The sequence below is a fragment of the Pocillopora verrucosa genome, chromosome 2 (assembly GCF_036669915.1).
Source record: "Pocillopora verrucosa isolate sample1 chromosome 2, ASM3666991v2, whole genome shotgun sequence".
In the NCBI taxonomy this organism is placed as follows: Eukaryota; Metazoa; Cnidaria; class Anthozoa; order Scleractinia; family Pocilloporidae; genus Pocillopora; species Pocillopora verrucosa.
The window spans coordinates 19,403,588-19,416,358 of NC_089313.1; the positions used below are offsets into that span (position 1 = coordinate 19,403,588).

The following is a 12,771-nucleotide window of genomic DNA, read 5'->3' on the forward strand; positions in this document are numbered from 1 at the left end:
TTACTGATAGCTCAATAGTGACATATTTGATATTGATGTATATGATTTTGTGGTCGTAAGTCCAGTGCGAGGGAAATAGCAGGTAAGCTGTTGTCATCAATAATACTTGATTTATAAAGTACACACAGACAGACAGCTGGTTAGTTGACATAACCTTGTCAATCAAGGTGTCAATTTTCACAGCTACAGACAACTTACAAAGCGATAGTCATCACTGTGTCGTGTAACATTCAACAATGGAACCTAAGCGTAAAGAAGGCATTATAATCTGTAATAACGCAGTGCTTTTTGTTTTTGGTTTGCTGTCTTTGATAATCGGTATTGTGATGGTGTTTGTAGGCGCGGCGAAGATTCACTCTGCAGATGAAGACTGCTCAACTCAAGCGCCTTCCACTGCGGAGAGCATCGCATCGCCTCAGTCGCCTTCTTGCGACTTCTCATCCGAAGCTGTTGGCGTCGGTTTGCCTCGTTTGCTAGAAGAAGTAAAAACTGCGTATTTTTTACACACTCCGAATAAAGCCGCTTGGAATCCGGACATGACAAAAGAATCCGAAAAGGAGCAATATATGAAAACAAGGTAAGGAAATTAACCATACTTTTATGAGTAATTTGCGCCCTTCGGGGAGCATTTAAGGTCATTTCTACGTCTTCTATCATCCAAATATGTCAAATTGTATGTAAAGATCGACGCTAGGGCTTGTGCGGGTCGAAAATCTTACCCTTAATCGTAAGTTATTGGAGTCCTTGTCAATGTCCCTTAATCTGAACCATACTCGCTCCTATCAGATTCATTCTTTCTTGCCATGCCGAAGTTTGTTAGCTTTATATTAGTAAACTACTATGTCAAAGTTAGTGCTATTTTTGCTGTGACGCTAAAATCGAATAGGAACCTGGTTTCTTTCAAGTGAACGAGTGCTGAATATTTGTTAATTATCCAATGAAAGTCAAAAAATCTACTTTATACTAGAGGATAAATGATAAGAAGTCTAATAGTTGGAAAGTGGTCTACATATACCCTGCAATAATAATGTCTTACTGGTCTGCCCCCGTATTATCCTCTCCAGATGTCACGTAAGCTGACGTAAGCTACTGCGTTAATGCCATTTAAATGTTTACCAACGCTAACGTAAATTGAAAGTCAAACATTTCGTTTGAGTGCCAAATTTTAAGCTCCCCCAAACTAAAAGAAAAACAACCACAGACACGACTCGACATATTTCTCAAGTGCTTAATGTTATCAGTAATGACGATGACACGATACCGCAGCTGGAGAATGTTTTTGGCAGAACATTCATTGCTTGCCCCTTTGATTCCCTTGGAAAGGTAATTTTAAGACTCTTTCCGGAAAATAAAGAAAACGGATGAAGTATAGCAGGGTAATGTTATTTCAACCGCTAGGTTTTTTGATCGTATTTATCGAAAGGAAGCTTGGATTGGCTCTCTAAAAACCGATAAAGGGATGAAGGTTTAGCGGTGAGAAACTGTCGGCAACGTTAACGAGATAAATAGAAGGATAGAAATTCTTGGGTAAAGTAGGTAATGTCCTACGAACTGTCTTGTTGTTATCATTTGCAGATCGTCTGCAGGGCAGGTAGGAGTTCCAGGCCCTTGAGGTTTTAGGCCTAAGACCTTCTTCCTGTTTTTACAAGTGATTAAATAGGTGTTTAACTGAGCAATTTGGGAAATTTTGCCTAAATTTAGTAACTTCGTTTTAATCGCCTCCCTCTCTCACTGCTCTGTGGCTATCATCGTCCCTTATTGGTTTTTTAGTGAACCTTGTGGGATTTTTTTCCTTCTTTCAGGAGAGTACGATGCGTCAGCTGGCATGCATGTTTGTAAATTCTATGAGATATTTTTGAGATAACGCTGCGATTTATTGACAACTAACTAATCGCATCGATTTTTTGCCGAGAAAATAATCTTTGGTATTTACCCTTACAAATCCGTCTGCACAGAATCGGTCCATTTATGCGCTAAGTAAATGGCAGCTTAAGAGGATTCGCGTCGATTAGGCTTCGTAATCTTAGTTGGACTTACAAACGCGAAGTATAGTCTGGCAAAAGTCCCGAGGTCGATGAAGTTGATACAAACTGATTGGATTATGGTGATAATGCTGGCACATTAACAGCCTCCTGGTTAGTAATTATTTCCCTGTTAGGTGTACAAGGGGCGCGGGTCAGTCGGGTATTGATTGGACGAGATTAATTTGGTTTTGTTTCGGGCAAGTGGACTTAGACGAAGGCACAGAGTTGTGATCACTCACGAGGGTGGACGCATACTGAGGCATGATTGACATGATTGTTAGTGTTTTAGCATATCTTTGAGACCAAAATTAAATGATCGATATCTTATTTCCCAGACTGAAGTCCTCAGACACACCAGAACAACATCTCGATCAAAAAAAAACTCTTTTACTTCATAGGTACCGCCCCTACGACCCATCCCCTGAGGTTCTTAAGCGAAAGACTGACGCTGCTCTTGCTCTGTTGGAAAAGCTGAAAGAAACCAAGGTGGACGAAAGGAAGCTGAAAGCTCGGGAGGCTAAAGCTTTGTGGCAGGTATGAATAGAAATCTTAATTGGACCATCCTCTTTTGTTCTAAGGTCAGTATGAAGGAGCTTTATCTCATACAATATGGGTAAAGACTTTCTCAATTTCTGAGCACAAGTTCTGCGAGGCCCGCTAATGATCATTGAAGATACTAAAAGGGAGACGGTATAGTGATAAGAGACAAATGGCTGTTAACCAGTTTGATAGGTTGAGATATTTTCGAAAGCTGTTTCTCTCAGCTTTTCGATGCTAGGAATTTTCAAGTTCTTCTCTTAAATTTCTGTGACAGAATCCTTTCCACCCCTAAAGGGCTTGCTATGGGTTATCTGACTCGCTTTTGTTGGTGCTGTCATGTCAACAGGCAAAGCATTTCCTTCAGCACGTGTTTGGTTCGCCGTTTGATGTCAACTATTATGCAGGTGATTGGCTAATGGGACCAAACTACTTCTGCTGGCAGCCAATCTGCAGCGTGCCGTATGACTTGAATTCTTTTGCTTGGTACGTCAAGCCACGTTCCTACAACGATGTACAACTTGTGATTGACATCATCATGATGCACAAGAATACGTTTGATCAGTACAGGTGGGTGAAAGAAATGGTTTTGTTGCCTGTGTAACAGACGCTCGGCGAGGAGGCGAGTGTCACGCTCGTGAGAGAGCAGACACGCGGGATTACCGCGCCGTCGCGCGCGTTTTTCTTGCTCGCGCTCGACAGTCTAAACTACTCGCACTAGCTGAGATCTGGTTTTCGACACTTTTCTTTCTGGTAGTTAAAAAAAATCTTCAAGATCGAAGAGCCTGCTTGTAAACCTCACTGTTGCACTGAAAAATTTCGTGGAGCTCAAAATCAATTTCAGAAGCTTTGAAGACAGTTTCACTGATTAATTTATGTTCCCTTCAGTTTTGCGTGAAACAACTCTCGTCATGCAATACGTTTCTTCAAGAGAAATAAGACCCATGCCAACTGCCTTTTGAACAGCGTAGCTATAATCTTATATTCGCTTCCCCCAAGTCATGTGACCTGTATCCAACTTGACATCAACAGAAATAACATTGCCATGGGAGTCAAAGCAGGTATGGTTCGATCGGACATTGATTGTAGGGCGGGTCTTGACGCTATCAAAGAAACCTATCCCAAAATAGCACAGAGCAATGCCTCTACAGGCGTATTACACGAGTGGTACGTCGCACAGTATCTCAAGTCTCAGTACCTGGAGAGGTTGAACTCGAAAGTGGATGATCTATGGAAAACCAAACACTCTGGTCAGAGTGTGCAAGAAGCTATTAAAGAGGCCTTGGTGAAGGGTTTTGGCGAACCAGTTCTCAGCCTAATTCATTATCTTGAATATGAACATAGCCGTCATTGCCTGCCGATAAAAGTGGCCAGCGGACTTGCTAATTTGCCCGTCGATTACGTGTACACCGATGGTGTTCCGGATGTTAAGAATAAAACAAAGAAAGTTCTTCCAGGTACTGCACGGGAGTTGAATGGCACTAAAACGTACAGTATGATTTTATCATACTTCACAACGACTAACATTTCAGCGGAAACCATATACCAGGAGGGAAGAAAACAACTCAAAACCCTCATGCCCCAGGTTGGTCTCTTCTGTTTTGGTGCAAGAAGTAAAATATTTGTGTGTTTAAGAACCCTTTTTTTCTCACATGAAGACGCAGACTGGTTTTTCACGAGACTTGAGGTTCTGTACAATCAAGACATGTGTCCATTGATAATCGATGGTGGACATTGGATCATCGACCGTTGATCATTGATTAGTGACAATTGATAGTTGATAGTTTATATTTGATAATAGACAGTTGATAATTGATAATGATTTAAATTAAAAACTGTGATGATTGATATAATTGTTATTTATCAGATATTTCTTCCATATTGTTTTAGGTCTATAAAATTGCAAAACGTCTGACTGGCAGGAATAAGAGATCCAAAGCAATCGAAGAATTTAAAATTCTCCTAAATGGTCCCGAACAGTGGCACAATTCTGCACCATTTCCGGCGAATGAAAGTGACGAGCGTGCGCACCAAGCTTGTCGCGACCCAGACTCTGCAAAAAAGAATTGTCCTCGGCGCTGGGCGGCCGTTGTGAAATGGGGCGAATACATAAATGAAGTAATGAGTATGATAGCTCCCAAGATTCGATCGATGTTTTACTTTAGTGGTCCCAAGATCACGGCGCCTAACTGCCCAATACAGATGTGGCCGCATTACAACCCCTCTAACGGCGCCATGTATTTCCGGTCAAGCGACAGTAACTGTACAACGCCATGTCATTTCGGCCTACCGTTTTTCCTGAAGGAGTATGGTCCAAAGTTCCAGGAATGGTCTGTGATTGGCCACGAGTCAAGGCCTGGGCACCACACTCAAATGCAAGGTAAATAACTTACTTGTTTCCCGGTTGATCGGTTATTGCTCGGATGATCACTTTGTCTTTCAAGTTACCGCTTTCCTAATATCATCAGGGTGCAAGCGCTCTTCTTGAACCCTCAAAGCTTCCCTCTGCCAAGCGGTGGAGAGTAATATCTTGGTAGCAAAAAAGGCGCATGCCATCTTGTCGCAACGCGAACTAATCGTTGACAATCATGGTCTTGACTGATAGGCTTAGTTGAGCATTTCCGTGACAGATGTGGTGGTGTTCCACGATGGCTGGACAAGCAAACGTCCTACGTAGCTTTTCAGGAGGGGTGGGCTCTGTATGCTGAGAGTCCTCTTCTATCCCACGATGCTGGACTGTATGAAGAGAATTTCTTACAGCTTTATGGCATGATCAAATGGCAGGTATGTTTGAAAATTCGACGGGGCTTGGGGGCTGAATAGTGGGCACAGTAGGGCCCTCGGCTGTCGCAGCCCTTCTGTCTTTCAATCGTCTTAAGATCAACTCTTTCTTCTACTTATTTAATCAAAAGTAGAGTTCTCAGTATTTTGATATGACATCTTGCTGGTTAGGTTTGGCGAGCTGTGAGACTTGTGGTGGACACCGGACTTCATTACAGAGGCATGACGAGGTGAAAAATATTCCAGTTTATGTCTCCATTAGCTTTTAGGCAATTGAACTTAGTACTCTCCAGTCTAAACTAGCTGGGTAATTGATATTCTCCCCTTTTCTTGTTGCTTGTGGGAAAACAATAACAGTTTGTTTTTATGATAGGTCCGAAGCACTTAAATACTTTGAAAACTCTACTTGGGATACCACAGACTTTGCTGTAAAGGAAGTAACTAGATACCAAAGTGTTCCTGGTCAGGCTACAGCCTACATGTTAGGGAAACTGGCGCTTATGGACATGCGCACAAAGGTTGAGAAGGAACTGAAGAAGTCGTTTAATTTGCGGGATTTTCATTATCATCTCCTTAGTCAAGGGTCTGCTCCACTTGGATACCTCCAAAATCATATTGATAAATACATAGACTGCGAGAAAAAGAAAATAGAACCTAAATATTGCGCTGACATTCTGAGATACTCTGATGAACTTAGCGATGAAGAACAAGTGTCAAAGAAGGAAATAGAATTTGAAGAAAAACAGCCGCCAAAACCTCCCCATAGAAGCTATGTGTAACAGGAACGCAAGCATCACCTCACAGACAGTTTGACACATGACTTGCGTTACTGCGCATGGCCTGAGCCGACTGCCCATCAAAGTTTCGTTCAATGCTTCAGACATGCGCATAGAAAGCTCGACAGTGGCTTGGTTCTCAGACGGTGCGAGATCGGTCATCCAGCTCCCTCGACGAGACAGTAGGCGAGGAACTTAGCGACCAACCCCTGATCGTCTGAGAGTCACGTTCATGCTCAATTAAAGGGCCTGTGATAACAACTTGATACCTTTGCCAATATAATCGGCACAGAAGACAAATTTAACATTCCATGTACCTACACGCCATGTAAGAATGCATCACAGCCTATACGAAGACATTTTGCCAAGAATCTTGTTCTGACGTATATAACATCAATGAATTGAAGTAAAATCTATTGTTTTCATAGTGCAGTGATATATTGCAGGTCATTGGTTCGTCTCCTCCTACCCTCCCATGAGAGATTACGCCTTTGTTCTTCACCCCTCTTATCATGAAGTGTTTTCATTAAGTCTATTGATCTCCATTCTTTTGAGAAGGAAAAAAAATTAAGAACTGCGAGACTCAAAACGAGGCTGCTAGCCTCAACTTGTTTTGAAAGGACAGTCACGTGACGATCACAGCTCTGAAATCTTGACAACTTCAAACAAATAATATTGACCTCTATGATACGATCATTCCCAGGACCTTAGCATTCGTTTGTCGCATCCCTGTGAGCGAAAGGTAAGGGAGTGCAACGTTTGTTTCAAGCTGAAAGGAAATTGTTGCCATTATTGAAGGATCCAATTTTGTTGGTGTCGAAATTTCTTTCTGTCAGTTTTCTAGAAACACGAGGTACTTTGGTACAATATCCCCTATAAAAGCGGTGAGTTACATACGATTATCTCTTGGTTACTCTGTAGTCAAAGATAATTCCATCTTGAAGTTAATGCGTCACTTTACTCTTGTAACATTTCACTCAAAAAAGATCGCAATAAATCTTGTTTGTTTTTTTACAAAAGAAGGATTTAAAACTGACATTGGAATTAACGAAATTTGAGTTTTCACCAAATGCAGGAATAAATCTTCTCCTCGTCAGACAGAGCGTTGTTTTATTGGCGATTTTGAGATGAAAAGACTTGATCGAGATTTTCGCATGACAGTCTTTCGCCAGTTTGTGTTTGCTCTCAAAATCCACCAGTTGACACCTGTCGCTAATCTCTCTTTTCTGGCGGGAAAGCCTTTAAGTATTACTGGTGCCACTAAAGAGTTATTAACACAGAAAATCTCCTAAAGTGCTTTTGTAGCGACTAAGTGATTTTAGATTCTGTCTTAACCGAAGGAATAGAAAGCAACTACTGCTAAAATCTTCAGCAAGTTAGATCCTTTCCATCGTCTTCTTTTTAGAGGACAATGGAACTGGTCATCCTTCTGGCGCTGGTCAGCGGTATATCATGCAGAGTGCATGCCACAAATCTGAAAGAGGCACAACCAGTTAAGAAGTTTAACATAGTGTCCAGTTCCAAAGACGAGGTACTTTCATGAATATTCCATTGCATGATACACGATTGCAAGAGGGACCTCATATGCCGTTTGTTTCCTGATAAAAAAAATCTATGTCGCCACAAAGCCACAGCCCAAGCTATAAGAAAGTCGTTTGAATTTGAACTTTGCAAGAGAAAATTGAGAATAAACAATCAAAATATGTCTTCTGCCTGTTATCAAAACCCAAACACATGACGTGTTTTGTCATTTTTCCTACCATCCTTTCGCTTCCAGCCCCATTTCGAAACCATTTTGGCGATCCTCAAATTTCGAGTTACGTGTCTTGTCTGTTTTTATTCAAGGACAACATGATGGTGTTTTTGAAGGGTAACGATGGATCAGATGGACAAAATGGCACACAGGTTTGTCATCTTGATCCCAAATTTAAACGGCAACAATAAAGCAATAAAAAAGTTGATACTCAAGGTCCTTAAGCCGTGTATGGGATACTGATGAGTCTTGCAGGAGATGATTTGTCGCTGCAGAACGATATCTGTATCTATCTCCGCTGAATGAGTATTTCTAAGCACCATGGCTCATTTTTTATGTCCATCGTGCGTTCAGAGAGAGAAAGACGCTATGCCCTGTTTTTAATATCATGGCAGCAAAAATGACAAGAGCAATTTTGCGTTACTTTCAGGGTGATGTTGGCTCACAAGGACCCCGTGGGCCGCCGGGATTGCCGGTAAGTTTGATAATCATGTGTTACAAGTTTACGCTGATGGCCTCGGTATTTCGTTTAAAAGCATGATTTCTCATTGATATTTCAACGCCTCTCAGCTTCAACAAAGCAACTCAATAACCAAGAATAAATTTTAATGTTGTAGGGTCTGAAGGGAACACCAGGAGTATGCACCAAAGAACAGGTGACTAACAATGATCTCTCGTTAATCAGACCAGTGTCAGAAGCATCAACTCTCTTAACGGAATAATCAAGCAAAGTAAAGTAATTGGTTTATCTTAAGAAAACATACAGTTTCAAGAATATGTTCAAGAATGTATGAGATAAGAGATAAGTGAAGGGTGTTGAGATCCATGCTGGGAAGGCATGTTCGATTGAGTGTCGCAAAACCAAACCAAAGGAGTAACATCAACTGCTCAGAGCAAAGGGAAAACATCACCCGAAGCTAATGAGTGATCAAAGTAAATCCAGAAACTGTCTGAAGTGCGGGAAACGCAAGTGAAAAAGTCAAGATGGTTCTTGTCTTTGCATCAAATTTATCGAGAAAATGGTACCAGTTTTCTAGACCATTCCAGCGTAAGGTGACAGAAACAAAACCAATGCAGTCAGGGACTACCCTCGACACAGATTCAACGAAAATTGCTCTATAGTATTCTAAACAGGTCTGCACGACTTAGCAAAGCCATACACATTTCATTTTCCTTCTCTTAGTGCGAGTCAACTGAACTTAAACTACTGATCCAACGCTTGGCTGCGCTCGAAAAGTACGTCAAAGACAATCAGAATAAAACTGGAGGACAGCCTTGTGTTAACCCCACACCACAAGTCATACCTAGCGGGGCTAAGATTTGCTCAACACCAACTACAATTACGCCAACTACTCCACCAGTGAAGCCAACTCCCAACCAGTCACCGAAAGTTTCTGCTCCCCCCGCTGGAGCACCTGTGAATGGTCCTGTCCAATTTCCAGCTGCTGCACCAGCTCCTTCGCCTGCCCAGAACCAGGCACCTCCTCCTATTGTCATTCCAGCCGCTAGTCCTGTACAGAACCTATGGGCCAGTCCGGCTGCGGCACCCGCACCAGTACCAGTCGGTGTAACTGTTCAAAGCACAGTAGAAGCACCTTCAACCTTTCCTGGTGGTCAAGTTCAGATAGAGGTAGGAATGCAGCATGTGACCAGCCATACCCCTTGCTTCCTATAAAGCTAAAGAAGAATAAGTAAAACGTCAAAGAAAAACAGCAACAAACAAAACAAAGGTGATAGATCATGGTTGAGGGTGAAGCGGATTTCAAATAAGCAGATTGATGACGATTGTGATTTGTGATTTGTGATCCGTGATTCGTGATTTGGGCTAGGTTTTTCTTGATCCAAGCTGTAGCACAGAGGTCAGTGATACACAATTCCGTAATTCGTGAAAGCAAATTAAATGTAACGTAGCACTTAAACCTGAGTGTGATGCTTCCTCTAACCTTCGCTATTTCTCAGGCAACTTCTTCCTTTGTATTTTTCCTCCAGGGAATTGTTACCCCGCAGGTATCCGTACAAGGTTTTAATCAACCAGGAAATTCATTTAAGAAGAGCAGGTTTGTTGGAAATTAAAGGGATAGCCCCTGTAAGTTGATTTAATGAATTTTTGGGATAGTTCAGTACAAAATTTCTGAGAAACTGTGTAGAGGAGCGCACGAAAAATGTTGTCTTTATATTGTTCTTGGTAACTTTGTCTCATCCACGCTCTATTATCTTGTCTTTAATAAGCACTCAGTCATGAGCACGTTACTGAATACGAAGTTTAAGAATGTCGGTTCTCTCCGCAATCAGTGCCAGTGTACGCATGCGCAGGCTATGCCATACTGTCCCTCTCTAAACATCCACACAGTGGCCATTGTCTGTTCTCATGTTGTGCTTTGAAGGACTCTTCTGGGGTTCCACAATTAAATTAGTCAAAGTTATGTTTTTACTACTTCTTCTTTTTCAACAGTATTGTAACGAAAGGTGCTCCTAAAGCTAAGCGCGGCCATAAGAAGTCCTCTTACCAACATGCTGTCCATCACAGAAAGCGGGCTCATAAAGCTTGAGTTACCATCTGGTGTTAACCGATAATATCGTACCCAGTTTCTACTCCACCATCTTGGCTGTCTAATATCGAGAGAAAATAAATATATTGTCTTGCTAATGCCTTACTCACACTAGCAAACCATATTTAGTTAAACCGGGTTTCACTGAATGCAGAACAGAAGCAGAGAACTGGAAAACTGACTTGCCTTTTCAATGAGCTTAATTTGAAGTGAAGCAGCTTCTATGAAGAAAACAAATTTCAACTGTGTGTAACAAGGAAGCTTTAAAACATGTTTAAGCTTTGGTGTGAATGGGGTATAAGCTTGGTACTAATTACCCACTGAACTCAGTTTGCCATCGAATTGTCCTCCATGACAATAAGAAAAAAAATACTTTTAAGTTATAGAAATTTGCTTCTTTGTTAAGGGTAATTGAAGGCTATGAGAGCAAAACAGTTGGTGGAAAGAGTAAATTCGAGTCACATTTCCCCTAATGCTCAATTCAGTTAGTAACATCACGGAATGTAATTCAGCAATAATCTGAAATGTTTTGTAACGCTTCTTGAAATCAAATAGAATTAACCTTTTGTCTTGAAAAAGGTACAATATACAGAAATGTGTAGAGATGAAAATAAAGGGGATTGTAATGGATTCCATTAACTAAAATCAAATTTTCACACGCTCCGTTAATAGAAAATTAACCATGTACCGTGTAGTCGCCTTGTCTCAAAACGTTGCATGCATGCAATATCGCGTGCAGGTCATGTCATCTGTGTGCACCTTTTCTCTGAAAAAATGTTTTATTTTCCTCGACGGTAATTTTGTTGAGACTTCCTCTTAAAAGGGAGAAACTAAGAAACAGGTAACAATGGCCATAAAGCGAGGAAGCATTAACTGAAGATTACCGTATTTTAGGTGTTACGTCTTTTGCCGTCTACATAACTCACAAGTGAGACTGGTTAATAACTTTCTCATTAGTTGGGTAAGAAGAACGATTTCGGATTTCAAACAAATTAGCGGTAAGTAGACATTAAATGAAATACGAAAACTTCCGTGTGAGTAAATCGAAAAAGGAATTTAAGTAAATAAATACATATTTTTGGACCATAGTCCTTTATGTCATTACCTTAAAAGAAAATACGTTGGAGATTGGTAATTAATTCCAATTCAAAGGGATACTGTAAACTCCTCATCTCGAAAGGGAACGATTCTTTCCAATTTGTTCCTCAGTGGTTTTTGTGGTCTCTGATAATTTAACTGTGAGTGTGGGGCAATTCATTCTTACAACAGAGCCTCGCAACCTAAAATTCGGTCAACTCGTAAGAACTTCCTGCTCTCTGGGGATTTATCTCACTTTTCTCAATTCCTCTCTTGAATCGCATATTTAGTCAATTACTATCAACTAATTAGAACTCAGTATCTCAAAACGTTTATTTCCCTCGCCAGTTTGAGTTGGTGGAATTTTACTATTATCACTACATGTACAAATGCCACCCGGGATCCTTTTGGAGCCATTTCTGGAATCCCGCCCGGATGGGATCCTCCACTCTTGAGTGTTTAATATCACCAAAAACGTTTTTGGCGGTGTAAACGAAGACAGACGCAATAGCTTATCCATTTTCCCTTTGCGTGTCATTCCTGCTAAAAAAACCAACCTTAGACTTGAAGGGAGCAATAAATTGGTCATATTTTTAGACTAGTCTGCATGGCCAGAGGGGAAGCTGAACTGAATTCTTGCACCAGCTAAATTTCACTTCAATAGGAAGCCCACTTGTAAAGTTTAGGCTTGCCAAATTGTCAGCTAATTTACCGCAGGCGGACCTTAAAGCGATTAAAAATTTTAAAGTGGATGTCTCTCAACCATATCCGTTCATATTCAGAGTACTTATCACTTCTTGTTGACCTGAGGGAAGCTGTTAAATACGATGTTTGGTAATAATATATCTGAGACAGTCACGCAATGTTAGCTGGTGTTACTCCGGGAAAAATAAGGCAACATCCAATTCAATTCACCTCTAGATTTTATGCGGGCAGAGATATCTTAGCTTGCGGAAACCCGTCAAAAACCACGCGTGTTGTAATACGCAACAAAAGTAATTTAGTAAGCGTGGATTCATTTCAAAACAAAAGCAAACAGTATAGAATGACTAATCTTGGTTTAAAAAAATTAAAGAGAGAAAAAGTCAAAACAAAGTGGAAATTCGACACTTAAAACCTTGGCATAAACAATCAGCGAAATCTACTGAGAAATTGGTGAGGAAAAAGCTGGCTGTTGAAAAATGATATCCCAATCGACGTTTGGTACAGTCTGTAAGAAGATTGACGTTGAAATTTTTTCAAAACCGCTTTTAATAAAACTTAGAGAAAAAACT

The 12,771-nt window shown here is 40.9% G+C and overlaps 2 protein-coding genes across 4 annotated transcripts; both read left to right on the forward strand.

The window, feature by feature from the left end:
• The first annotated feature begins 197 nt into the window (after positions 1–197).
• Positions 198–6,545, forward strand: LOC131790767 (uncharacterized). Its single transcript, XM_059108038.2, has 8 exons — positions 198–577; positions 2,423–2,558; positions 2,911–3,131; positions 3,594–4,146; positions 4,452–4,941; positions 5,167–5,345; positions 5,514–5,572; positions 5,716–6,545. Exons 1-8 carry the CDS (start codon positions 237–239, stop codon positions 6,119–6,121), a joined length of 2,385 nt encoding a protein of 794 aa, XP_058964021.2. The 5' UTR covers positions 198–236; the 3' UTR covers positions 6,122–6,545.
• A 137-nt stretch (positions 6,546–6,682) lies between these two features.
• Positions 6,683–11,495, forward strand: LOC131790781 (nematocyst expressed protein 3-like). Of its 3 annotated transcripts, XM_059108058.2 has the most exons (9): positions 6,683–6,860; positions 6,955–7,002; positions 7,524–7,649; positions 7,964–8,023; positions 8,302–8,346; positions 8,489–8,527; positions 9,055–9,501; positions 9,861–9,928; positions 10,324–11,495. In XM_059108058.2, exons 3-9 carry the CDS (start codon positions 7,530–7,532, stop codon positions 10,418–10,420), a joined length of 876 nt encoding a protein of 291 aa, XP_058964041.2. In that variant the 5' UTR covers positions 6,683–6,860; positions 6,955–7,002; positions 7,524–7,529; the 3' UTR covers positions 10,421–11,495. The 3 variants fall into 3 exon arrangements, with proteins under 3 accessions (XP_058964041.2, XP_058964040.2, XP_058964039.2); XM_059108057.2 differs by having other exon boundaries at positions 6,683–7,002; positions 7,459–7,649; XM_059108056.2 differs by having other exon boundaries at positions 6,683–7,002.
• Positions 11,496–12,771: the final 1,276 nt, after the last annotated feature.

Bases quoted from the DNA above. Each gene is read 5' to 3' on its own strand.
- LOC131790767 (XM_059108038.2), top strand. From the start codon at position 237: ATGGAACCTAAGCGTAAAGAAGGCATTATAATCTGTAATAACGCAGTG. The intron at 2,559-2,910 runs GTATGAATAGAA...TCATGTCAACAG, and splicing joins AGGCTAAAGCTTTGTGGCAG to GCAAAGCATTTCCTTCAGCA. The intron at 5,346-5,513 runs GTATGTTTGAAA...CTTGCTGGTTAG, and splicing joins ATGGCATGATCAAATGGCAG to GTTTGGCGAGCTGTGAGACT.
- LOC131790781 (XM_059108057.2), top strand. From the start codon at position 7,530: ATGGAACTGGTCATCCTTCTGGCGCTGGTCAGCGGTATATCATGCAGA. The intron at 8,024-8,301 runs GTTTGTCATCTT...CGTTACTTTCAG, and splicing joins ATGGACAAAATGGCACACAG to GGTGATGTTGGCTCACAAGG. The intron at 9,502-9,860 runs GTAGGAATGCAG...TTTTTCCTCCAG, and splicing joins GTGGTCAAGTTCAGATAGAG to GGAATTGTTACCCCGCAGGT.